Genomic DNA, 27,712 nt, shown 5'->3' on the forward strand with positions numbered 1-27,712 from the left:
AAAAATAAAATAAATAGTTTACCCAAGATCTAAGATCTGGAAGAGATGAAATGTGTGGATGCTTCTTTCTCTCTTCACTCAGATGGTTTAAGGAGGCAGATGTATCATCTAATTACAAATCAAAAAATAATATTTTAAAAATGAATGGTTTTTAATTCCACAAATGATGATACTGGTGTGACAACCTGGCACTTTATATATTCAAAGATTAGAAATAATGACGCTTATACTGTACACTCGTCTTTAAAGCCTCATCCTTTATAACTATAGGTAACCCTGTAGTGTACTGTATATGCATTTGGTATTTATAGTTGTAATAATTTTTAGAACGTTTTATATTTTTAACCAACCGCAAAGTAATGATTTTGCGTATTTAAGCTTGTAAAATACATTTAAAAAATCAGGGCTTAACGGAGGTTTAGCTATAAGGGATGAACATTAAAACAGAGGCACCACCCCCCTTCCCCACACCAAAATAGAGACCTCTATGGATAAACATAACTAGTCTTTAATTTAAATACAGTTATCATCATAATTATCAAAACAATGAAGACGACTTTCGACTTCTATTTTGACTTCTACAAAGTAATTCAAACAGCATGGATACACACTTACACATAAACATGGAATTTAAGAGAAGCTTTCAATTATACAGCTTCTCTTTGCTTACTTGTAAACTTGTAATTTGAAATAAAACCTCTTGTGAGAATTCGTAAATTAAATAGAAAAGTCGTCTTCATTGTATTGATGTTAACGCCGACCTCTGTAGTACGACAATTATGTTAATCTCAAATCGATTAATTCACGTGAAAAACGTTCTTGGTTTTGTACCTGTGGTTGGTCCATTGTAAGGAAAGGGAGAAGGAGCAAATACTTGACTAAAGGGTGTAACTGGTCCTAACTGGATTGGTTTCATGTGTATAGGATAGTCCACCAGGAGGGGCCAGTTGTACTTGAACCCTGGAAGATATCTGTTTGGTGAGGTTTGAACAGATCTTAGGATTGGCAGCTGTCTGACGTGCTCAGGATTAAGAGTAGGATGGAGAACACGAGGTTTCAGAGTTGTAGACACTTTTGTTGTTGCTACTGTTTCAACAGTTGTAGTGGCGAGTGGCAATCCTGTTGATAACGTTGAAATTGTTGTTGATTTTGTCTGCAGAAGATCTGGGGTTGAAGATGAAACGGTATGCCGCCTTGAAGGAGGGTTTGGTGTAGGATGTGCTTTGGAACTTGATGTTGGTTTAAGGTAAGATATCTGGGATCTGTACATCTCAGGACCAGGAGTAATAGTTCTTGGAATTCTGGGATAATCATTCGGTTCAGAATTAACGATTACTTTTGAGGATTTACTTTCGGATAAATCAATTATAAGATTACCACTGCTACTTGTAAAATCAGGTATTGAATCCGGATTACTGAATGTGAAATTAGGTATAGATTCAGAACTACTACTTTTAAAATCAGGTATAGATTCAGGACTGCTACTTGTGAAATTAAGTATAGATTCAGAACTGCTACTTGTGTAATCAGGTATAGGTTCAGGACTGCTACTTGTGAAATCAGGTATAGGTTCAGGACTGCTACTTGTGAAATCAGGTATAGATTCAGAACTGCTTCTTGTGTAATCAGGTATAGATTCAGAACTGCTACTTGTGTAATCAGGAATAGGTTCAGAACTGCTACTTGTGTAATCAGGTATAGGTTCAGGACTGCTACTTGTGTAATCAGGTATAGGTTCAGAACTCCTACTTGTGTAATCAGGTATTGGATTAGGACTGCTAGTCGTAAAATCAGGATCAGGACTGGGATGATCAGGAATATGATTAAGATTCTCTATTGTAAAATCAGGAACAGGATTACGAACTCTAGTTGTATACTCAGAGACAGGATGACGTCCTTTGGTTGGTACATCATAAACATAATGACGACCTCTAGTTGTTTGCTCAGAAAGGGGTTGACGACCTCTAGCGTTATAATCAGGAACAAGACCAGGACGGCTAGTTGTATAATCAGGACTACTAGTTGTGTAATAAGGACTACTAGTTGCATAATCAGGACTACTAGTTGTATAATAAGGACTGATAATCGTATAATCAGGACTACTAGTTGCATAATTAGAACTGATAGTCGTATAATCAGGACTGCTAGTTGCATAATCAGTAAGAGGATGACGACCTCTGGTTGAATAATCAGGTTGTATAGAATTTACATTTGAGGGGAAATTCGGGAAAATTATTCCTGCTGACTCGACTGTTGGCTGGAAACCTGAAATTAAAAAAAATCAATGGAATGTAGTCAAGTTACTCTTCATTAATAGCTAGTAGCATGCCGTATTCACTACGGTACCCTTTAAAGCTTTGGCTGATCAAGTATGAGTAAGATATCTATGTTTATGTCTCAAAAAAAAATCAATATTTTCAACTGTGCATTCTTTCCATGCATTTTTGATGAAATAAATGTTTACAGAGTACCATTATCAACCATGCGCCTCTTTGAATGAAAACTTTTAATTGGAATTTATAATTAAAACTTTAATGAATACTTCACCTCTTGATTGTAAGTAAATTCCTTCTTCATTTTCTTCCTCTGAGTTCTTCTTTATTGTGAAAAATTGGAAGTTTCCTTTCCCGTCGTTAAAGTTGTTAACAGCCTGCATGTCAATGGACACGTGTTTATGAGGTTGCAACACGTGTTGAAGATGAGTAATTGCTGTACCATGATTAGACTCGGTCCAAATCTATAATAAGGGATGATTCTTAATGTTATAAAATGATTATTTTTTACAAACCATTTTATAAACAAAGATATTATTGTCGTTTCAAGGGAATAATCATTTAGAATTATAAATTGTTATTTAATGTTTTCACACATATTTCCCACCAATCGTATAAGTAAGTGGGGAGATTAAGGCAATATTTGATTTATTTTAATGTTAAGACAGAGTCTAATAGTTTTATGTTTGCGCAAAAATAAACATTTAAGTGGTATTTATTATCAAGCATGATATTTTGTACAATGAATGTCGTCTTTCTTGCCACTAAAAAAGCCACTAAGGATTAATAAATAAGATCCCTAAAAATGTGCTCTTAACAGTAAACAATTTCAGAAATATTTACGATTTAATATTTGTCCTTAGATCTATAAATAATTAAAAAAAGAACCAAGATTCCGATCATTCCGATTAGTTTTTGTTTACACTGTACAGTGAAAACAAGAAAACTCTAGAATAGGAAGACGACTTTTAGACTCAAGTTATGACTTCTCAGTGTGAACAGACCCTTTTAACTAAATAAGTGATTTTAAAGTTTCTAGTATAATTATTTGCTTTGTATCAACATGAATTACACTGTCTTAACCTATTCCATAGTTTACTGATTATCACTGTATCTAAGTCTTAACATTTTAATAAACACCAACCTTTGATCCAGGGTTTCCGTTGTTTATCTCCTTTTTGAACCTTACATCAGTATTATATATCTCGTTTGTGTCCAATAGGAACAAAGAAGGAGTTGGCAAAGTGGAAGGAGAAGGAGTGAATGGAGAAGGGGTAGAAGGAGAAGAAGGAGTGGAAAGAGAAGAAGTAGAAGGGGAGGGAGTAGAAGGAAAAGGAGTAGATGGAGAAGGAGTAGAAGAAGAAGGAGTAGATAGAGAAGGAGTAGAAGGAGAAGAAGGAGAAGTAGTAGAGGGAGAAGGAATGGAAGGAGGAGAACTAGACGGGGAAGGGGTTGATAGAGCTGCTGGAGATAAAGTGGATGAAGAAGGATTAAATGGTGAAGCACTTGAAGGAGTGAAAGGTTCATGCTGGATTAGAGAAGGATTGGAAGGATTATACAGATTTGAATAACCAGGAGGGAAAATAGCGGGAGAGTAGGATGGAGAATACGGATAAAGCTGAGAATACGGAGAGAACTGTGAATGATGTTGAGGAAGAGAGGATGAAGGAGAATAAAGAGAAGGATCAGGATAACCTAGGTTTCCTCTCTGGTTGTAAAATATATACGGACCACCTACAGCGTGTGAAAATCAATTGAAAATTTTTAGATACAAAACTAAGAAATTTTGCAGTTCATGCTCGGAGTAATTAATCAGCAAAACTCTAGCGATAATCAGACAAGTTAATCAATGGCAAAATAAATTTAGAAGACTATTAAATCTCAGAAATTGGTTTCTTGATATGTAGGTTTATATAAAGTTACTGCATTGCACTTTATAAACTAAAATTTCGTTGTTTTAAAGAGTTAGGCATCTTAATATCGTTTAATGAGCTGGATTTTAACTGACACATAACTGCAAACAAGCTATTCATCACAATCGTGTTTAGGTCTAATTATGATAATATTGAACTGATAATCTTCAACTATGATTTCCTTGAAGATATTGGAGGTAGGATGGAGAATATTGTTGGCTGAGATCCAAACCATTGTCGGGATACACACTTCTAGAAGAAAAATGATTGATTGTTTGGATTAATGGTTTAAAAAAAACAGAATGTTCTGATATTTGAGAAATATGCGAGGTACCAATGTTTGACCAGACATGTTTAAATATCTCAGGCAGAGTTTTATCAAGGTGGGGGGGGGGCTATTGGGCTAAAACCCCCCTTGGAGAAGCAAAAACTATGATTTTCAGATGGGTATTCTGACCCAAACAATGACTGAGCCCCCCTTGAATTAAAAAATGTAACCCCCCCCCCTCCTTCACGAATGCCTATATAAGTTTTGATATCTACTTGTTTCAGTTTAAACTTCTCGGATTTATTTTTTCGTCAATTTTCGTATTATTTTTTAAATCTTTTCAAACTGAAGAGAAAAATTGAAAAAGTTAACAAAAAAACTAATTATGTTTAGGGTTATCCACAAAGGATAAGACTTCAATGACCTTAAACTAATAATTCTAACGATCCTAAGGCTTTAGTTGGTCTGTGTAGTCTTAAGTAGAGTCTCTTATAGGGTGCTAAATGATTTGGCAAAGAAAGCAACAAGTTGTTTGTTATAGATAAGGACAACCAATGTGAGAAAAATCCGCACAGTCATCCTTGAAATATCGTCCTTTGTTGGCAAGCCTGTATTTATCAATGTAAAGAAACCCTGTATTTATCAATGTAAAGAAGTATTTATCAATGTAAAGAACCCTGTATATATCAATGTAAAGAACCCTGTATATATCAATGTAAAGAAACCCTGTATATATCAATGTAAAGAAACCCTGTATTTATCAATGTAGTAAAGAACCCTGTATATATCAATGTAAAGAAACCCTGTATATATCAATGTAAAGAAACCCTGTATTTATCAATGTAAAGAACCCTGTATATATCAATGTAAAGAAACCCTGTATATATCAATGTAAAGAAACCCTGTATTTATCAATGTAAAGAAACCCTTATATATCAATGTATAAACTATTTTGCATATGATGAATTCGCACCCTGATCTCTAATCGTTCTTCTTAAATCTATTTAATTGAAATATTTTGTTATTATTATTAACATTAGGTGGAAAAAATAATCAAAACAGCCAAGAGCTATTTTCCACCTAATTGCTTTATACTTGTACTGTTAATATAATCATCAATTTTGTGATTGTAAACTCTATCTGTATACAGATACATTTATTTCAGCAATAAACTTTATCTTATCTTATCTACCCTGAATTTATCAATGTAAAAAAAAACCCTGTATTTATCAATGTAAAGAAAAATCTTATTTTAACCCACAGGTATAACGACAGGAAACTGTGTATCCTCCCATCTCTTAAATATCAGGACAATATTTTGTTTAAATTAATTTTCTTTTCCAAAAATATCAGGGAATTGAGTCATTTACACAAACTTTGATTTTCTAATCTCTATATCTTTGCAACATCATCAAGTTGCAAAGATATAGGGTTGAGAAAGTTTGAATTTTGTGGCCAAATCTGAATTCCCTTGTCTAAGATTTCATATTTATTGGTTACACAGTTTAAAAATTAAACCGTCTGAGTGAGTAATTTGCCCCGTAGATATTGTTTAAAGGTAAATTCAGTTTAAATTTACAAGGAATTATATTTACAAGGTTGCCAAAAAAAGGACTAAAATGAACACCTAAAACTATTTGAATAAAATGTTTACAGTTGAAATAAACCATGTATTTGAGTATAAGATTAAAGGAGCTTAAAATTTATCTTCTTCTAATTTTTTTTTATTGTAGAGTTAGTATTTAACAAAAATATAACATATACAATTAGAAAACATGTATACTACTGAAAATTAAACTCTATCTGTATACAGATACATTTATTTTAGCAATAAACGTTATCTTATCTTATCTTATCTACTATACTCTGGCTTTTCGCTTTACCAGCCTAACCCCTAAATCTGTTCAATTTGATAATGTAAACCTTTGATATTCCAAATTACAAGTATTTAATCTAACAGAATTCATATTTTTATATATAAGAGATCTAGAACACCAAGTTGCAAAGATATAAGGCCTCGAAAATTAAAGTTTGTGACAAGGGTTTAATTCAACTGTAGTTTTTATTATTACTTGTGAAGGTTTGGGTCTCTACCTTGGATGAATAATACTCCGGGTAGAAGGAAGCATAGGAAGAGAACGGACGGATACTTTAGCAAGATCATCTCCGACAGATTCACTGGAATTAAGAAAGCTTTCAGCTTTCGTCTCCAGATAGGAGGAATGGTTTTGAATTGGAAGGAACGCTGGGTTGTTAAGCTCTAGGTGTATTTTAGAATTGTCAACCTTTTCATGGAACGGGACATGGTTTAGTGTTGGTAGGAACGGTTTATGACTCTTTACAGGAAGGAACGATTTTTGGTCTTCGTCAGAAGGAATTGTTGTTTTGTTCTTTTCTCCAGGTATTGCCAGAGTAAGGACGGGGAGAAAAGAATTTTCCTCGGGGTTTGATTCATCCTTGTGCTCCGGAAGTCCTGGTTTTGTTGATGTTTGATCCTGAGTTAATGGTGGAATTAGGACGGGTAGATGAGAAGGAGAGTATACACGTCCTAGGGTTGGATTCAGCAGTAGCGGAACCACCAGGAGCTGAAACTAAACATAAACAAGAATTAATTTAATCATAAATCTTGATTCCCTTGGTCAAATATACTTTGATGAGCTTTGTGAAAACCACAAATGTTTGTCTAAGATTGAAGATTCGATTGCAACCGGTACATCTGGCTCCTTCATATCTTACTCCCAGGGTATATGAAAAGTCTAGTTCACGGAGTCCGGAAGAGGTTGGTTGCTCAGGTTTGGACTGCGGTGAACCGTAGTTTAAATATCCTACACTCTCCGATATCATTAATCAAACACATGTCCGCCTGGACACTATAATCAGGAGGATAAATTACGAACCATCTTCTCATTATCTTGGTTTAAATATTGATATTTAATACATCTGTCACCAGGTTTAAAACAGATTGATCTTAATGAATTACTTCAAAATATCCCATATTGAACCAATACTGTGTGTATTGTGTACTTAAAGGACTGGTCTTAACATTTAATTGTTGTATAATTTAACTTGTCTTTTCTTCAGTTCTCACTAGAATACTGTGTGTATTGTGTACTTAAAGGACACCGGTCTTAACATTTAATTCTTATATAATTTAACTTGTCTTTTCTTCAGTTCTCACTAGAATACTGTGTGTATTGTGTACTTAAAGGACATTTTAACATTTAATTCTTATATGATTAAACTTGTCTTTTCTTCAGTTCTCACTGTGGAATAGGAAAACGACTGTAAAGATTTAATTTTAAATATTCTAATAAAAATAACCAAAGGAATTATGCTTCAGTGTTTTTTTTAATAAAAAAACTTCTAACATTTCTAAACTGTATTCTGTTAGGTTTGTTTTTATTGAATTCTGCAACATTTCTAAATGCTAAAAGAGCAAAGTTTTTTTTTGCACATTCTTTCTCTCATGGTCAAAATTTGGCATTGGGAAAGAAAAGCTAAAATAAACAATTTTAAAAATTTGTTAAACTTCTCAGATTTTTGTGGAACATTTTAACATTTTAAAAATCCTTCAAAAACAAGTTATTTCACTAACTGTGCCGTGTAGAAATCCTTAAAAAGTTGGCTTTAAAACTCCTGGTAAACCTTTTTGCTTTTTAATTACACTTTAAAGAAAATGATTCTTTGCAACAAGCTTTGATTTTTAAATTCCTATATCTTTGCAACCCAGTGTCGTAGACCTCAGATATTTCAAACTAATAATTCTGTCAGATCAAATAATCTAAATTTAAAATATCAAGAGTTTACACCATCAGGTTGCACAGGTATAGGGGTTATGAAATTTGAATTTGTGGCAAAGACTCAACTCCTTTATTATGAAGGAGGAGTGAGCTCTTTAGCTGAAAAGTTTTTAAAAATTCACTTTTCAAACCGAATATCATTGGAAACATACATTTTTTGGATTTTTATTAATTTTTTATTAAAGATTGGTGTTCACATGGTTGAAAATTAAAAGAAATTTTTTTGATATTATAAAATAATCAAAATTAGCAATAACATTCAAAGTATACTTTAATATTATAAAACCTTGTAATCCGATTTAATGTAGCAAAGGTCAAATTCAAAAATAAATAAAAAACTAAAACTTTATCATATATTTTATGATTTCATGATTTTATAAAACTGGTAAATAGGGTTAAAACGTTTTCAGTTAAAAAATAGGGGCAGAAAAATAAAACCTTTTATTCAAAATAATAAAATAAAACCTATTTATTCAAAATAATAAAATAAAACCTTTTTGTTAAAAATAATAAAATAAAACCAATTTATTCAAAATAATAAAATAAAACCTATTTATTCAAAATAATAAAATAAAACCTATTTATTCAAAATAATAAAATAAAACCTAAACCCTTTGACTGAGTTGCCTCAAATTTTGATTGGGGAACCCGATAGGACCAGGGGAATTTTAAGGAGGTCTCCCTTTTATAGGGAAAATAGTGAAAATTGTATTTTACGGCAAAGCGAAGGTACTTCTTAGCATTAATAACATATCTTTTTTTCACAGTTTTGACCAATAGGGAATTATTTAGACAACAGAGGTTTAGTTTCATATTTTTTTCTTCTAAAAATCCGCGTAATTTTTATTTTATCAAGAAGGTTTTAAATAAAATTATCATTGAAGTCCGAAGAAATATTAAAGAATCTAACTTATGATAAAAAATTTAAAAAATACTCAATTCATCCCTTTTAGGATAAAATACTGACCGAGGAAATAAAAATGCTTAAAAAATGAGATAAATAAATAGTGTTGACGCTGGACAGGAAGTATAGTTTCCCAGGCTAGCACGATAGATCCCACACAGTTAATTATAATCACTAACATCCCACAATTTAACGTTAGTGTTAACAGTTGGGATTTATTTAACATATCTATTCAACTCCTCCACTTCCTCTCCTTCCACCTCCACTTCCTCTCCTTCCACCCCCCCCTGTACCTTTTCCCTTCTCTCTCCCCCCCCATCCTGTCTTTCTTTCTCCCTCACTAACTCTACCCATATTGAACATCTTCACTTAAAGGGACTGAAGCGTGATTTCAAGTGATTCGCAACGGTACCCTTTAAAGGCTACGTCTGATCAAGAATAAAAAACTGATTAGTTTCAATTCTGGTTTCTACACAAAAGTTACTCGCACATTTCTGCTGCAGGAGAACACGTAAGAATTGTCAGAATTAAAAATGTTTAAACCTAGAAAAACGACAATATCTTCCACATAATTAATCAGATAATGGTTTCAAGGTTACTGTTGTGAATCAGGCGTTGCCATCTTTACATTGCACTTCAGACCTAGATGTGCACTCTCTCACACAAAAAACAGTATGTTACCAATTACTCCTTTTAAACTTAACAAGAAACAAGCGCATTGCATTTTTAACTTCTATATGCCTAGGACTACAAAAAAAGTATGGGCAAGTTTGTACGGTATAACCAAAGTCCAAGGCGTGGCGACATTTGAAAGTCAAGGCTTTCTAAAAAGTGATGACTAACTTTCAGAGTTGTCTAAATCTTAGTGATGGAGGGTCACTGGAAATTACGCTTACAGTCACTTTAATCCTTTTTCAAACGATTTTCCGCACAAATTTAACGATTCGCCCCCCCCCTTCTTCCCTTTACCTCCCTATATTCCGATTTTTAAACTTCTTTATGGATCATTCTATCCTGAACCATGTTTCTTAATTGCCAATCATACTTTTTGTTTGTCATCTCTAGACAAGGGAAATTTTAGAATTTAGTATACAGGTGTACAGGAGGTATTGGAGAAGTAATCTTGGATATCTTTGTAAAGGATATTAATACAGGTGTATTGGAGAAGTAATCTTGGATATCTTTGTAAAGGATTCCGTTTTTAAACATTAAAGGTTTTGGATTTTTAAGAGGCTCCACGAGAATCTGAGATGATTATTCTATTTCAAAATTGTACTCTCAATAAGTTTGTTTTTGATTGATATTTTTGGCCAGAGAAAAGATTGTGGAGGATGAACGTTCTCTGAAGGGAAAAATACGGATGGAGGATGAAGGTTGAAGGGAGGGATATTAATGGAGGATAAAGGTTGAAGAATGGAATATGAATGGAGGATAAAAGTTGAAGAATGGAATATGAATTGAGGATAAATGTTGAAGGAAGGGATATAAATGGAGGATGAAGGTTGAAGGAAAGTATATGAATGGATTTTGAAGGGGGAAAACATGGATATGAAAGGAGGATAAAGGTTGAAGAATGGAATATGAATGCAGGATGAAGGTTGATGGCACTAATATAAATGGAGGATGGATGGAAGAGAGAATTTAACTCCAGCAATACAAAAAATTAATGAATATATGTCACTTCTATCTGTCACAAACATTAAAGGTTTGTATTTACCCAGCTCATGTCTCCGGGTGCTGAGAGGAACTGAGGATAAGTTTCCCACACCTTACTCCGGAGACGCGTCTGCAGTTTATATCTCGGTTCAATTTACTCTGGATACTGCGCGTATTCCTTCTCAAAGGAAGATAAAAATAAAGAAGATTCCGTCATCATACACTTCTTGTTTGCGCCAATCGGCACCGAAAATGTTTTCAATATAAACCTTTTAATAATTTGTGTCAATAATATTGCATTTACAATCTATAAGTAAAAAATAAGTTTAAGTTCAAGGAATACAATGCATGAAATTTTACACGCAATTAGAGCATCTCAGATTCTGCTATCAGAATTTATCTTTTTGTAATGATAATTCCAAAATTTCCAATAGGAAATCGAGAAAAAAATTGTAGTCATTTCTCTCTGACTTCCAACAGGAAACAAATAAAAAAGTTGGTTTCCAACAGGAAACGAATAAAATAAGTTGGTTTCCACCGGGAAACAAATAAAATAAGTTGGTTTCCAAAATAAGGTTGTTTCTACCAGGAAACATAAAAACAAAGTTTGTTTCACCAGGAAACAAATAAAATAAAGTTTGTTTCCACCAGGAAACAAATAAAATAAGTTGGTTTCCAACAGGAAACGAATAAAATAAGTTGGTTTCCAAAAAAAAGGTTTTTTCTACCAGGAAACATAAAAACAAAATTTGTTTCAACCAGGAAACAAATAAAATTAGTTGGTTTCCACCAGGAAACGAATAAAATAAGTTGGTTTCCACCAAGAAACGAATAAAATAAATTGGTTTCCACCAGGAAACGAATAAAATAAGTTGGTTTCCACCAGGAACCGAATAAAATAAGTTGGTTTCCATCAGGAACCGAATAAAATTAGTTGGTTTCCACCGGGAAACGAATAAAATAAGTTGGTTTCCACCAGGAACCGAATAAAATAAGTTGGTTTCCACCAGAACACACATCAAATAAAAATTACCCATGAAAATGGATTGTTACATTATTACAGTGTAAACCACGTAGTAGACAATATTTGTATTGCAAACTGAAAACAAATAATTGTTCGGAATTAGCTGCAGGTATCATCAGAACTTAACTTTTTAGCGACATATTTTAAGAAAGAAAGTAAGGAAAAAGTTAAAATATTATTATTTGAAACGATTGTCATAGTTTTTCCAATAATTTACTATTTCTTAAATCAACATTTTGTCGTAGACCTCTGATATTAAAAGCTATGAATTCTATTAGATCAAATAGTTAAACTTTGAATTATAAAGGTTTACACCATCAGGTTTAAAGGATATTAGGATTAGAAAATAGATTTAGAATAATCAGTTCATTCAAATAATAGAATTTACTGTATGTACTCTTAGAATATGGTTAGGTTAAAACAGAACCAGGTTTATACATAATTAATATCATGTCTGGGATATAATTGATAAGAAGAAGTAAACATTAATACAATCAATCACACATCTGTTGAATTTTTCATCTCTGTATTTAAATGTGTAAATATGCGTCTATTCAAATAGCCACAAGGCTGGTCGTTCATTTTTTAATAATAATTACTTTCAACTCAATTTAATTTGTTTTCTTTGGTGCATGTTGACCCCAAACCTAATAATTAAATAGAGCGCAGCTAGATCTTTTCCGAGACAGAAGAATCTTTGGATTGGGAAATATACCTTTAACATGATGTTTTTAGGAAAAAGGATTCTATAGATGAAGCTTAAGATGACAGCTTAAATATTATTTGGAATAGTGTAAAAAAGTTTTTTTTTGTTTCTTGCAAGAATATTGTTAAAGGAATTGAGTCTTTGCCACAAACTCTGATTGTCTAATTCCTATATCTTTGAAACCCAATGTCATAGACTTAACATATTTCAAACTATGAATTCTGTAAGATCAAACAGTCTAAGTTTTAAATATCATAGGTTTTCATCATCAGATTGCATAGTTATTGGGATTAGAAGTTTGCGTTTGTGGCAAAGACTCAATTCCATTGTCACATTGAAGTCCACAGAAATGATGAAAGGATTAATTGTAAAATATTTTTAATTAAATAACACAAATAAAACAGCTCTAAACCTTTGTGCTTTTCAGAATAAACTTATCACAAATAATGTGGTTTATTAATAATGTTTGGTAAATATTTCGATAAATTTTATTAAAAATCAGAAATCGTTTATTTGAATTGAATGAAATATATTGTATCATGGTTTATTCATCAGAACTGGACTTCTTCGTCTTTTGTAGAACAATCATAATATAATCTGTATCAGGAGCAACTAGAACCTGGAACAATCATAATATAATCTGTATCAGGAGCAACTAGAACCTGGAACAATCTTAATATAATTTGTATCAGGAACAACTAGAACCTGGAACAATCATAATATAATCTGTATCAGGAGCAACTAGAACCTGGAACAATCATAATATAATCTGAGCTGAAAACTTTAGACTTGTGGATATCGAGATTAATGCGTGATTCTCTCTTTTTCATAATATCGAGACTAATCTAATCTTGTACTTGTATCCTGAAAAGTGTATAAAATTCAACCAATCAGAGTCGCGTATACGAAGCCGATAAATCTAAAATTTTGCGTGCCATTAAGATTATATACAGAAATGGGAAGAACTCTCTCATTTAGAAAAACCGGTTTTTGATTTTTCTCTACTATATCCAAGAAAGAACAGTTTAAGAAGAAAATAAAAAGTGCGTCCATCGGATACTCAGATTAAGTAACCGGGATTAAGGATAAAGTTTTCAGCTCTGTATCAGAAGCAACTAGAAACTGGAACAAAATATTATTATTTTCAATTACATCAGAACTGGACACTTGTAGGTGAGCGGAACGAGTTGAACCTTTTTTTTTCTAATGAAGTTAGCCCATGGTTTATTAGTCAACCTTTTGATATGCCCACGCGAGTAGGGCACCAGTTTAACTTTATCCTTTTTATTTAAAAGTTTTCGGTTGAGTTCTTTTATTATGTATTTATTAATTTCCAACCTCATGCTTCTTTGATGCAATCCTGACAAAGGTCAGATGATTGGTTGGATCTAGATCACGAACCAAGCACTTCGCTCTCTCCGCCAGCTGGGATATCTCCGCCGAATACTATATATTAATCTTTAGCTGGGATATCTCCGACGAATATTATAATTTAATCTTTAGCTTGGATATCTCCGCTGAATATTACAATTTAATTTTTAGCTGGGATATCTCCGCCAAATACTATATATTAATCTTTAGCTAGGATATCTCCGCCGAATAATATATATTCAATCTTTAGCTGGGATATCTCCGCCGAATATTATAATTTAATCTGTAGCTAGGACATCTCCACCAATACTATATATTTAATCTTAAGCTAGGATATCTCCGCCAAATCTATATATATACTATGCTTGTCTGTCTGTTTGTTTGCATCCAAGAAACGTCAAAACGGTAGAACCGATCAGGCACAAATTTTGTGCGGGACCTTATATGACCCAGGGAAGTTTTGTGAATGATCAAAATTTCAAAAATTAGCCTCTAACAAAATTCGATTTTCATTAAATTTAAAAAATCCACGAAATTTTTTATAAAATCCGCGAACTTTTTTTGTGTTTGTTTTACAATGTATACAAAGAGAAAATGTTCAATTGAAATAGAAGATGTGCACAAAGCGCCCTAAAAGCCTAGTACTATATTTCTTGGTTGGATTTCACTGTCTAGTTACCTGAACAGTTGAAGCACTGTTTAGTGTCTAGTTACCTGAACAATGATGAACTGTCTAGTGTCTAGCTGTACCTGAACAGTAGATGTACTGTCTAGTGTTTTATAGCTACCTGAACAGTAGATGTTCTGTCTAGTGTATACCTACCTGAACAATAGATGTACTGTCTAGTGTCTAGCTACCTGAACAGTAGATGTACTGTCTAGTGTCAAGCTACCTGAGCAGTAGATGTACTGTCTAGTGTCTAGCTACCTGAACAGTAGATGTACTGTCTATTGTCTAGCTACCTGAACAGTAGATGTACTGTCTATTGTCTAGCTACCTGAACAGTAGATGTACTGTCTATTGTCTAGCTACCTGAACAGTAGATGTACTGTCTAGTGTCTAGCTACCTGAACAGTAGATGTACTGTCTAGTGTCTAGCTACTTGAAAAGTAGATGTACTGTCTAGTGTATAGCTACCTGAACAGTAGATGTACTATCTAGTGTCTAGCTACCTGAACAGTAGCTGTACTGTCTAGTTTTTAGCTACCTGAACAGTAGATGTACTGTCTAGTGTCTAGCTACCTGAACAGTAGATGTACTGTCTAGTGTCAAGCTACCTGAGCAGTTCTAGTGTCTAGCTACCTGAACAGTAGATGTACTGTCTAGTGTATACCTACCTGAACAGTAGATGTACTGTCTAGTGTAGATTTTATAGGGATTCCTTCATTGTTGATTACCACCACGCCCTCCACCTGGAGAAAAATAAAATAGTACAGTGGTGATCAGAAAACAGTAGAATAATAGATTTTTTCTTAATTGTGATATTTTGCACAGGGTTTTGTAATTTGTAACTGATTTATTTCTAAAAATGTTCCCTGAATATCTTCAGAAATGTACCAGATCTAATATTTGCAAATTTTAAAATCAGTAACGAAATTTCGTCAGAAAGAACGAAGACGACAATAATTTTATAGTTTCTGGTACCCGGGCACTATATGCATAACGATAAAGAAATTTTAAACAGGGTCGCCCTTATAGAATTGAGACTTCGAATACGTTTGTGTTTGTGTTTATAGTCTTTATTATAATGTTTTTTTTATACTTTACCACGTTAAATGCAGGGGGACTGGAAAGAATGAGACTTACATGGTACCATTGAAATAATAAAAAGCATTCTAGTGATTCTATTTATGATTTGTTAAATAAATGAAGTAGTTTAGATTTACGGGGAAACCATGAATGTAAAAAATAAGATTGAATAAATTCCAATCTGCATATCTAGAATTGATTACATCCTTTGTTGGTAACCCTCTATATATGTTCTTATTAAACACTTTGTTCAATCATTATAAATTTTAATAACGAGAACATATTGCAGTTCACAGATTAATTCTTTAAATTGTTGTATAAAATAGTTCAAGGTCGTCCTTAAGGTTTCAAACTTTGGCGCGCAGCCAATGTATATTTTAAGATTAGTAAATTCATGATTAAACTAAGTTTTAAAATGTCGTCTGCTATCTGAGAAATGGTTGATGATTTGGAAAAAATAGATTGTATTACATCCGTCCAACGTTACATCCGTTCTACGATAATTCGGACCTGCCCGCACTTGTTTTTTCAGCAGCAATTCTACTGCTGTTAGTCATTCGACCTACAAAATCTGTGCATCCGACGTACAAAAGTTGTGCATCCGATCTACTAAATTTGTGCATCCTACCTACAAAAGTTTCATCAGACCTACTAAAGTTGTGCATCCGACCTACTAAAGTTGTGCATCCGACCTACAAAATCTGCATCTGATCTACAAAAAGTGTGCATCTGACCTACTTATAATTGCAACCGGAACAATGATCCTTCTGGTAGCAATGTCAACTACATAATGAAAATATCTGCAGTTCCTGCATCGCGTCGGTCGGATTTACAAAATAGAATGTACATCAGACCTAAAGCTGTCGTAGGTCCGATGTTGCATAGGTCCGAAGTATCGTAGGACGGAAGTACTGTTGGACGGAAATGCTGTAGGTGAGAAGTAACATTATCAAGAAATATTCTTAATTCTATTTTCAAGATCTCAAACGTGAATTATTGAATTCAAACGTTCACGATAAAAACCACGGTTTCATGATAATAAAGATGGTTTAGGATAATAAACATGGTTTCATGTTAATAAACATGTTTTCATTATAATAAACATGGTTACATGATAATAAACATGGTTTCATGATAATAAACATGGTTTAGGATAATAAACATGGTTTCATGTTAATAAACATGTTTTCATGATAATAAACATGGTTTCATGATAATAAACATGGTTTCAGGATAATAAACATAGTTTTAGGATAATAAACATGGTTACATGATAATAAACATGGTTTCATGATAATACACATGGTTTCATGATAATAAACATGGTTTCATGATAATAAACATGATTTCAGGATAATAAACATAGTTTCATGATAATAAACATAGTTTCATGATAATAAACATGGTTTCATGATAATAAACATGGTTTCATGATATAATAAACATGGTTTCAGGATAATAAACATGGTTTCAGGATAATAAACATGGTTTCAGGATAATAAACATGGTTTCGTAATAAAAAACATGGTTTCATACACATATGATCATTAACATTTTTTTAAAATCTTTAACATATTTTAGTATCTTAGATTCTAAGCGTGGTATTATATTTTGATTCAAAATATGATTTCTTTTTTCGAATTTATTAATCCTAATAGAACATTTTTATCATAAGAATGTTTTACATTTTGTTTCTCTAATTCAGATTAGTGTGTCTGGTATTCCTTCATTATCTTTTACAAGATGACATTTTTAACTTATGGAGGGAAAGTACAAAAAGAAACCGAAGTGCTAAGGATTATTATTTTTTTCATCATTATTAAGAAAAACTTTAATAATAAAAAATCTTCTCTCTACGTAAAAAAATAAGAAAAAAAATGTTTAAACCAAAGATTTTAGAATGTAGAGAACATCCAGCCGTTAATTCCTTCTATGAACCGGAACAGGGCTGATAAGGTTTAATGTTCAGATCTTCAGTTAGATAAAGATTCTGCGTCCAGGAGATATTACGTGAAAGTAAATTGATAAATTCAAGATATCCAGTTCATGATTGATATTCGCAAATATCGTTTTATTCCGAACCCGAAACCACCCAGATGATTGTGGGCATAGATTGATTAATTTGGTTTGGTTAGTAAACTGGAAGGATTTAAAGTATCCTTAGTTTAAGTTCAAGAATGGAAAGTTTTTGTTACTCCGGGTCTAGTTCAACATACGGACAGTTAGGTGGTGGTTCACGAATTCTTCTGTGCGGAGAGAAATCCCAGACCATTCGGTAGATAATACTAGGATACGCTCCGTTCCTTCCTTCGTCCACAAACCAGTTGGTGATTATACGGTGAATCAGACGGTGAATCGAATCCATCAACATATTGTTGTACCCAAAAGCACTTTTATGCTTGTTAGGACATTATAGCACGCATATAGTACCCAAGTTCAGTCAAATAATGCGGGAAAACATAGTTTGAATTGGCGACAAAATACTAGGAACAAGAACACAAACAATATCAAGGAATATTCATTTTCTTCTCATTAATTACTAGAGTATTATAAGAGGCTCTATTTATCTCCGGTTTCAAATAAATTCATGGATCTCTTTACTTTTGATACACCAACAAGACATTTTTGATTTTCAACACCAAACATGTAAAACAAAAAAAAATTATCAAATACAACCATTTAACTCCCCTCTTCAGTCCAACCTAATTTTAAGTTTTAAACAAAACGACGGAATACAATTTTCATATCAATAATTATAGGAACTGTTAGAGGATTATATAATTTTTATAGAGTGTTCATATAGATGACAATGTCTGATTCACAATGGTACCCTTGAAACCTATATCTTATCAATAATGTGGAAGATATTGTCGTTTTTCAAGAATTCAAAGCGTTTAATTCGGAAAATTCTTATGTTTTCTTCAGCAGTAGAAGTTCGTAAGTCACTTTTGTTGAGAAACCACAATTGTACAGAATCAGTTTTCAAACTCATAAACATGAATATTCAATTCACACTCCAGGCAAAGCGTTTGACGGTACTGTTGTGAATTGTTCATTCCCATCTTTGCATGGAGGGTAACTTGAAATTACGCTTACAGTCCCTTTAATAATATGTCAAATATCTGAAAATATGCAGTTTTATTCCCCCCCCCTTCTTCCCTAGTCCCCATCCACGCATAATAAGTTTGTGATGCAAATTAAGTTAAGATATATAATTCTAACGTTTTTTTTGGAGGGTTTAAACACCATGATAAAATTGTGATAAATTCTTGTCATTTATGAAAATAAACTCATTTCTTAACAACGTATTGCAAAGAGCAGATTGTAACCTTGTATGAATTAGTTGGAAATTATAGGATTATGTAAACAGAATAATCATAGGTTTCAAATTCAACTACAGGGTGTCCCAATAAACATGGAAATTTAGTGACGACTTTTATATCTTCTTTAACCCATGCGGCATTTTTTCAAGAACACAATTATTGCAGAATTCCAGTTTAAATATCTAATATCGAAAACGCCTGGTCATGAGATTCTCAAAATGTGGCATACCATTTTTGTATCTTCAAAATTTGTACAAATTTCAATTTATTTAATCAATCAAAATTGTCTTAATATCTAACATTTTCGTCAATTTTAAGATACAAGAAAGGAAAAACACTTTATGGAAAAATCTTCAGACGTACAGCCTCGTTTTTTTTTTACTTTCTTTGCCATGCTTAAAATATCAGAAATCAAAGACGACCTTCAAGTCATCTCCCAATTCCCATGTTTATTGCAGACACCCTGTAGGTTCCAACTAGGTTCCGACCTACTAGAATATTTGTTTATTTGCCTATGGCGTCATACAATCAACAACAGCTGTAATTTTACATAATATATGATTACACATGGACATTTAACCCTTGGATTTTATGCATCAGATTCACCCTGGAGATACAAGCAGATACAAGCATATAAAATGTCTATAAAATGTCTATAAAATGTCTATAAAATGTCTATAAAATGTCTATAAAATTTCTATAAAATGTCTATAAAATTTCTATAAAACTTCTATATAATGTCTATAAAATGTCTATAAAATGTCCAAATGAAAAACCTTATCGATGAAAATGTCCGTTTAACCCTCCATTGTAAAATTCATGAATACGCCCAAGTATCCAAGTTTATAGGATTAACTTTTAATACCCAAGTACACGGTAAAATATAGCTCTTGCTGTTTATTCAAAAGTTTAAACATGCAATTTAGATAAATTCTTTTTTCATATATAAGATTAATTGGAACCCCTGCTATTCAGGGTTAAATTTAACCCTCCCCGCATATTCAGGGTTAAATTTAACCCTGAACATGCGGGGATAATTGATCCTAGTTACGCAGGATTAAATCCAACCTAACCCAGCACTGCAACAAGACATAAGGAGAAGGTCAAGTGTTTGCGCTTCTTATCAATAAAAGGTGTTATGATTAAAAACATATTATATTTCTATTTTACTGAACATTTACATTAGTTTAACGTACCAGGGTTTTAACTTACCATTTATCTCACCCAGAGTCTAAAACTAAATAATAAAGGTAAAGCTTAAAAGTTCAGAAAAATAATGAGTTGCAACTTAAATATTGACCTTTCTAAATTCAATTTCTTCACAAAACTGCAGCGGAAAATAACAACAAATGTATTTCGTATTAGATAAGTAAGATGTATTTATTTATTCCAGATGACGGGAAAACATTTATAAACTTAAATCGACATATTAAATCATTTTCATGAATTGAAATATCGCAAAATTGAATGCAGGTATTTTCAGGTTTAAAATCTAACTCGCCGAAATCGACGAGTTAAATATTTAAGCTGTAGCTTAAAATTCAGGTTTAAATTAAGTCAGAAGTAGCATTTAAGCTGAAACTTAACATTTAAGTCGTAACTTTTCGTTCTCTAGTTTTGGACTCTGGGTTACTTCTAACCTTACACTGGATTAAATCTAACCTATACCCAGGGTTAAATCTAACCTTAATCTGGGTTACTTCTAACCTATACCCAGGCTTAAATCTAACCTTACTCTGGGTTACTTCTAACCTATACCTAGGTTACTTCTAACCTATACCCAGGGTTTAAATCTAACCTATACCAAGTGTTTAATCTAATTTAACCCAGGGGTTAAATCTAACCTAACCTAACCTATACCAAGGCTTAAATCTAACCTTACTCTGGGTTACTTCTAACCTATACCTAGGGTTAAATCTAATTTAACCCAGGGGTTAAATGCAATGATGGCCCGTCATACGCTAATAATTAATCTGTGCTACACCGGATACACGTTTTTACAATTATATCAAACCATTTAACCCATTTTATATATAATTTGACTCGGATTTAAATATAACGTTTTTTATTTTGTATCCTATATAAGTTGTTTTTCCCACAAACTTTATTATAAATAAAATTATTATGATAGAAGGGGATACTTTTTGCGCATTTATTAAAATAGTTATTTCTCAAGTATATAATTCATTTTATCTATTCACCTATTAATCTAGTAACTGGTTAAATTTTTTAATCTATTCATTTGTCTATTTTTTAACCAATTTGCTTAAACATTTAGTCCATTCTTTGATCCATGAATAAATCAAATTATAGTTTTAACTTTATTTACGGATCCGTTCATTGATTCCTACATTAATTTTTTATTTTATTTAAAGATCTGTTCATTGATTCATTCATTGATTAATTCAACTAAAAATATCTATATATAGACAGATATATATATATATATATAGTTGAATTAATAAATGAATGAATCAATGAATAGATCTTTAAATAAAATAAAAATATATATATATCATGAATTTTTTGATTTGTTCGTTTCTTGATAAATGCAATTTTAGCGTTTCATTCATTATAATTTATTAATCTGTTCATTCATGAATTAGATTTGGTTTTGAAAAGACCCTGAACGGAATAATATACTGTTGAAAGAAGAAGGTTGTGAAACCTCCAGCTGTTATATAAATTTATTCAGTTTATTTGTCAAGAAAATATTATGCTTATTATTCAACTCTTTCATTAATAAAAAAAAACAATTCATTGCATTGTAAACAAGAAATAATTTTATATTGAGTCAGGCTAACCATTTGCGTTAAAAAAATAGTTTTTAATTTTTTTTTATTTTCCAATGTTCAATGCATTTTATATATTAAACACATATGTTTGCATTATTTTTTTAACTTAAAATGCTAAAACGTTTTTTTTCTAAGTAAGACTTTTTCCAATTCCACTAAATATTATTGTTTTATATCATTAACATGTCTGTATCCGTAACATAATTTTTAAGTTAGTCTAAATTCACTCAGAAAGACGTTTGATTTCGATGTCCTTTACATTTTTTGTAATTAAAAAAACCAAATATATAATTTTACATACAATTTTACGATTAAAGAAATAGTTTCCTAGAATTGAAAACCCCGGTCCCTAAAATCAGAGTTAAATGGTGAATCGAAAAGGTCCCTCCAACGTCAATAATATAAAACAAGAAAACCCTTCTTGAATTTTACCCACTGCGCTACTTTTTACAATCTTTAACATTTCAAGGAAAGGAAGTAAATTTGCCACAAACTCAAATTTTCTAATCCCTATATCTTTGCCAACTGATGATACAGACTTTGATATTTCAAACTTACATAATCTACAGAATTCATAGTTTGTATACTCAAAGTTTTACGACATAGGGTTGGAAAGATATGTTGAAGATTGTAAAAAGTATACCCCAGTAAATAACACTCAACAAGAGTTTTTTTGTTTCATATTATTGACGTTGGGGGGACTTTTGCTTGGTCATTAAACTATGATTTTAGGGACCGGGTTTTTTTGTTTTGTTTTTACATAAATGTTACCAATCATAGAATCAAAACTCAGACTTAGTGTAAAATGTTTCCCGAAAGTTACCAATCGTGCTTTTTAATTTATAACAGGAAAAAGTTTTTTAATTTAGCTTAGTTTAAACTTTCTTACTTCAACTTTTGTTGTCATAGTTTTTTATGAAGTTTTTCAGTGTCTATTGTTTAGTCTAGACCTTTTTCTTATTATACTTTAACATAATTCGTTACTGTAATTTAAATAATTAAAATTCTTGGCACATTCAGATCAAGGTGCAGGCGCCTTTGCAAAAGTATCATAGCTTCCTCTTCAAAGGGTTTTCTATGCTTTTCATATAGTAATGATGCGGATATTTTTTAAATACACTCTGAGGTCGGGGAGAGATCACAAAAACATGAATAATTGTTTTTAACAAATTAAACACTTTATAGATTATATATCAACAGTTTCGCATCCAAGTTCAGAGCTCTGGGGATATTTGTTATATTTGATGAATTATTATGTTGATTATATATACGGAAAATAAATATGAAAATATGTAAATGAATATGAATATATGAAAATTAATATAAATATATGTAAATGAATATGAATATATGTAAATGAATTTGAATATATGAAAATGAATATGAATATATGTAAATAAATATGAATATATGAAAATGAATATGAATATATGAAAATGAATATAAATATATGAAAATGAATAGCTCAAATACGAATAACTCATGTGCATGCATACTTTGTAATATTAAAGATCAAATCTCTGTTTTGGTTCAAACATTAAATCCTTTAGCTCCTCACACAATCAAACCATAGAAACTTAATCCCCAACCTTCACCTTCCATATTTATTTATAAATTGAACAGATTAGCTTCATGACTGTTTCTTCAGTTTCTCCTGGACTAAATTACACTTAATCTTATCACGTTTTAATTCTCAATCTGATATTTCAACATTGAATTCACCACATTGTGTACACTAAACTCACAGGAAAGTTTTAGAAAAAAGAAAAGAATGAATATTTTAAATGACCAGGATGAAGATGAAAACGTCCCTCATATTCTTTGCTCCTCTTCTCTTCGCCGTAAGTTTAGGAGACAAGGACAAAGATGAAACAAAACCTGAAGAACTATTTGAAAATTTTGAAGATAACATCGCTATGGAGAGCGAAAGAAAATATTCGTCGGTTAATTTTGCCGATTTTTCCAACGATCCTGAATTTTCAAAGTTTCTTTCAATTGTGGGACTTAATGCAAAATCCTCCATATTTGGTGAAAAGATGATTCCCTCTTCAAGTGTGAAAAAAGATGAAATTAAAAAAGAAAATGAAGAGAAACCTAAAACCACGGAGAAAGATTATAAAATGGCGGAGAAAAGTCCGGATCAGCTGTTGCAGATAAATCCAAATTTATTAAAAGATCTGTTCTCCAGCGGAAAAGAGGTCGAGGATGTACAGCAGGAGCTCTCAAGCCTTCTCTTTAGAGACTCGTCATCCATCAAACCTCAGGTTTTTTTTTCTTCTTTTATTATTGACATTAAAAATTGGAAAAAAAAATATTTTTAAATTTCAGGAAACCGAAAATGGGACAAATCCTGCAGAGTCAAGGATTATCAAAGATGACAGTGATGAGTATATTGATTATACGGATGATGATGATTATGATATGTACAGCTATGAAGACCTTGCAGAAAGCAGATCATATGACGAGGATATGCCTGTTGCCTCAAAGCTTCGACAGAGACGACCTGGAAAACGAAGACGACCCTACCGAGGAAGATTTGGTCCTGGAGTAAGAGGAAAGTTTCCAGGACGCAATCCTGAAATATATAATATCCCTGGACGAATACAAACAGTGCCGGATAGGAAGTTTTCTCCTCCTCCTCAGAGATTAGATGATAGTGAGTACAGTGCATCCTTCAACCTCAACCCTGTGATAGAACGAGGTTCAGATTGTGATTTCTACACAGACTCTCTCTGCCTCAGTGTAAACTCCTACCCTGATCAGGAGATCATCTCCCTACTCGGAGCTAACCGTAGGATTAGTGATGATATGATTGCAGATGTAATCGAGCAGTCAGCTGATGATTTAATTGACGGGGTTTCCTCTAACCAGGAGAGTACATATACAATATCTCATTACTACGGGAACAGAAGAGAAGATTCTGCGCATAATCATAGAGATTTTGCCGAGGAGGGAGGATTCCTCTGCCCCTCCGAGATCAAGTACGCTAAACCTAAACGTGGAAAGACTGCTCAAGGTGACTGGAAGGATATAGTTAATGTGAATGATTACACCCAAACCCTGAGGATGGAGAAGTGTCTCCAACCTGGTGGAACCTGCAGTTATGTATCCCATCATTATAAATCTCAGTGCAGTCAGGTTTATAATTATCATCGACTCTTGTCCTGGAACAAGGAAAGAGGATTACATATGGATATTTACAAGGTTCCAACCTGTTGCTCTTGTCATATTATGGGATACAGTTACGTGTATCCTCCGCTTAACAACAAGGTTCAAGAGCTACCAAAATCTCCGGCTGTGTTCCGACCTGGATCCTTCTCTTCTCAGTCCCGTCCCAAACCTTCTATATCTCGTCCTGGGCCTCTGGACAATCTCATTCCAGACTTTAATCCTCAGCAGGAGCTAGAGCAGTTTATGCAAACTATAGGATCAGATATCAAGGATTTCAGCACCTTTGGGAAAACTTCTCGACCAGTGAGAAATCAACCAAATCAACAGTTCCAGGGAAGACCTGGGATTAAAAGACCAGTTGTCGGAGGATTTACTCCGAGTTTGGGTCCAGACCTCCGACCTCCGTTCAGGAAAAGAATATCAGACCGAAGGTTTGAGGATGTAAACAAGGATCGTAGGTTTGAGGACTTAAACCAGAGCAACAGACCAGATATGGTGGACTCAGGATCACAAGACAGTCCAGTCCAAAGTGTGCACAGGAAAAGACGCATTGATAAACTGGACCGGAGAGGGGATGGATTCTCCGATACCGGAGAACCCTCTGATATATCCGATCCTGGACACAAGCTTGAATCCATCCCACTGGAGACGGATACTGATAACACCAATGTTGTGAACTATGGATACCATCCAATCATTGACTTTTTTAACCCTCTCCACAACTAGTGGTTTATGTACACTGTACAGTGTACAGTTTACAGTGTACAGTGTACACTGTACAGCTTATAATCCTCTAGCTTCATATCGTGCAATAATTTGTAAAGATTATATAAAGTAAAAATAAATTTGTTTAAAAGTTGAAGAAGGCAGAATTCAAGCTGACGTGTGTAAACCCTGCAATAAATTAAAATATGTTTGACGCAAGGTCGCGTATGGTTTCCGAATCTACTAATTTGAATGCGTATTATGTAAATGCAACCAACGGAAATTTCCTGTCACAAAAACATTGATGATAGCTTAAAAATTAAGATCGAATTTAAATTTTGTACATCAAGGATCAATTCGTTAGATATCAAAATTCTTTCTTGTTTTTATATTTCTTTTGATAAATACATATATTTGCAGGATATAAAATAGAACTAAAAAGGCCTTCTCATATTTATAGATATGTGATGCAAACTACCCCTGTACTAGTCTATACGATACTTTTTGTATTCTTGTATGAAACCAATAAGTTTTCAAACATTAGCTCAGACAAAAATTGAGCCGTCACATCATTTTGGATTTAGGATCTTCAGGATTTCTACTGGAAGAATTTTTATTTCTAGTAATTTTAAATTGTTTAAAAACAGTTCTCACTGATTCGAGCTTAGCTTTAGAATTTTTATATTAACATAATTTTTAGTTTAAAGCTTTTTCAAAACATTTAAACTGCTTCTTGACTGTGCCGATTGTACTCTTATCTTGTTTTCAATATTGAAGATAACTTAAGATTTGAAAAGTTAAGAACTTTTTTTTCGTGAACCCACACATTTGAACTGTAACCTACCTTGCTGTTCGCTCCAATCCTTTTGAGTATTTGATCCACCTGGGTTGTAATAGATACGGTTCCAGCTCTCTCCGGTTCTCCCATCCTCTCGGACGGTTCCAACCTGAATGCGGAGTTCTCTGCTCAACATTTCATGACAACTTGTTCAAACTTTTCCAAACCAACCTATCCTTTAGTCTTAAGTAAAAACTTTGTTAATTCATACTTTGTCTATCAGACAAATTATATCCAACGAATTATTTGTAAATCTTGTAAGCTTCTCAATAATGTCAGCAGGTCCAAGGTGTTAACAATTTCTCTCTCCTTTTAATTTTCACGACCCGAACAAAAAACTAAATTTAACTAATTTGAATATAAAACGGTGTAAAAGTATAGAAAATATTTTCTTAATGAATTATTGGAATTATTGGTTTAAATTACTTTCGCCAAGTTGCTTCAATATTGTAATAATTACACAAAACTTTTGTCAAAGGGAAAGTATTTAATTCTTACTTTAACTTTAAACTATTTTGAATGTTTAGTTTTCGGACATTAACAGTTATATCACGAAATATTTATAATTATTCAACTTTAATAATAATTTGCATTAAAAGGGAGAACCAAAAGTGGCAAAAAAGAGGGAAAAGACTTGTTTAAAGTCGAATTTAATTTTTTTTTAATACTTACTTGAAAAGACTTACTGCAACCTGTGATATTTCAAACTATCATTATTTGATCTAAAATAATTCATACTTTGAAATATCTAAGGTCTCCAACATTGAAATGCAAAAGATATGGGGATAAGAAAATTAGAGTTTGTAACAAAAACTCAATTTCTTTGCCTAATTATATCTAGTAGAACTTTTAGTTTGAAATAACAAAGGTTTGCGACATCAAGATTTAAAGATATAATGATTAAAAAGTGTTTAGTTTTTCAATGAAAAATATTTACTGGAACCGATAGAATAAAAAGAATTATCAAAAAAAGTAAGTGGCTAAAGTGAGAAAGATGATAAGAATTAATGCAAAGCAGAATACTTACGAAAAAAGAATAAGATTGAAAATAAAAATATTAATATTAGCAAAATATAATTATTAGACTTTTAGAGCGCTTCGCGAACCCTTTCAAGTCACTACTTTTTATCGTACTTCGCAATAAACAAATATTTTCGCAGATTTTTCTGTTGTAACTGGTGAATTTTTATAAATAAGAAATGTCGACATTTTTTC

General features: G+C 32.4%; 4 protein-coding genes across 4 annotated transcripts in view; 1 reads left to right on the forward strand and 3 right to left on the reverse strand.

Annotated features, from left to right (window-relative positions):
* LOC111700151 (CCR4-NOT transcription complex subunit 4) overlaps positions 1-705 on the reverse strand; it is a 21,392-nt gene extending 20,687 nt beyond the window's left edge. The window contains exon 1 of the mRNA XM_023470996.1: positions 698-705. The gene's annotated coding sequence lies outside the window, so the exon portion shown is untranslated. The remainder of the gene's footprint in view (positions 1-697) is intronic.
* The window catches only part of LOC111700144 (mucin-2), a 14,848-nt gene extending 3,909 nt beyond the window's left edge, over positions 1-10,939 (reverse strand). Inside the window, exons 1-7 of the mRNA XM_023470969.1 lie at positions 10,876-10,939; positions 6,549-7,045; positions 4,368-4,438; positions 3,418-4,007; positions 2,548-2,737; positions 832-2,265; positions 23-108 (exon numbers count right to left, since the gene is read on the reverse strand). Of these exons, the coding sequence (XP_023326737.1) occupies positions 23-108; positions 832-2,265; positions 2,548-2,737; positions 3,418-4,007; positions 4,368-4,438; positions 6,549-7,045; positions 10,876-10,884 (2,877 nt within the window). The 5' untranslated portion in view covers positions 10,885-10,939. The remainder of the gene's footprint in view (positions 1-22; positions 109-831; positions 2,266-2,547; positions 2,738-3,417; positions 4,008-4,367; positions 4,439-6,548; positions 7,046-10,875) is intronic.
* Positions 10,940-12,983: 2,044 nt separating this feature from the next.
* On the reverse strand, positions 12,984-26,600 carry LOC111700287 (dynein light chain roadblock-type 2). The gene is made up of 4 exons (XM_023471162.1): positions 26,504-26,600; positions 15,254-15,328; positions 13,883-13,990; positions 12,984-13,163 (listed from the first exon to the last, which is right to left on the reverse strand). The coding sequence occupies exons 1-4, from the start codon at positions 26,585-26,587 to the stop codon at positions 13,089-13,091; spliced, it is 342 nt and encodes a 113-aa protein (XP_023326930.1). The 5' UTR covers positions 26,588-26,600; the 3' UTR covers positions 12,984-13,088.
* Positions 17,342-25,808, forward strand: LOC111700274 (uncharacterized). The gene is made up of 3 exons (XM_023471153.1): positions 17,342-18,177; positions 23,576-24,047; positions 24,112-25,808. The coding sequence occupies exons 2-3, from the start codon at positions 23,577-23,579 to the stop codon at positions 25,678-25,680; spliced, it is 2,040 nt and encodes a 679-aa protein (XP_023326921.1). The 5' UTR covers positions 17,342-18,177; position 23,576; the 3' UTR covers positions 25,681-25,808.
* Positions 26,601-27,712: the final 1,112 nt, after the last annotated feature.

Source organism: Eurytemora carolleeae, unplaced genomic scaffold (genome assembly GCF_000591075.1).
Source record: "Eurytemora carolleeae unplaced genomic scaffold, Eaff_2.0 scaffold47, whole genome shotgun sequence".
Classification (NCBI taxonomy): Eukaryota; Metazoa; Arthropoda; class Copepoda; order Calanoida; family Temoridae; genus Eurytemora; species Eurytemora carolleeae.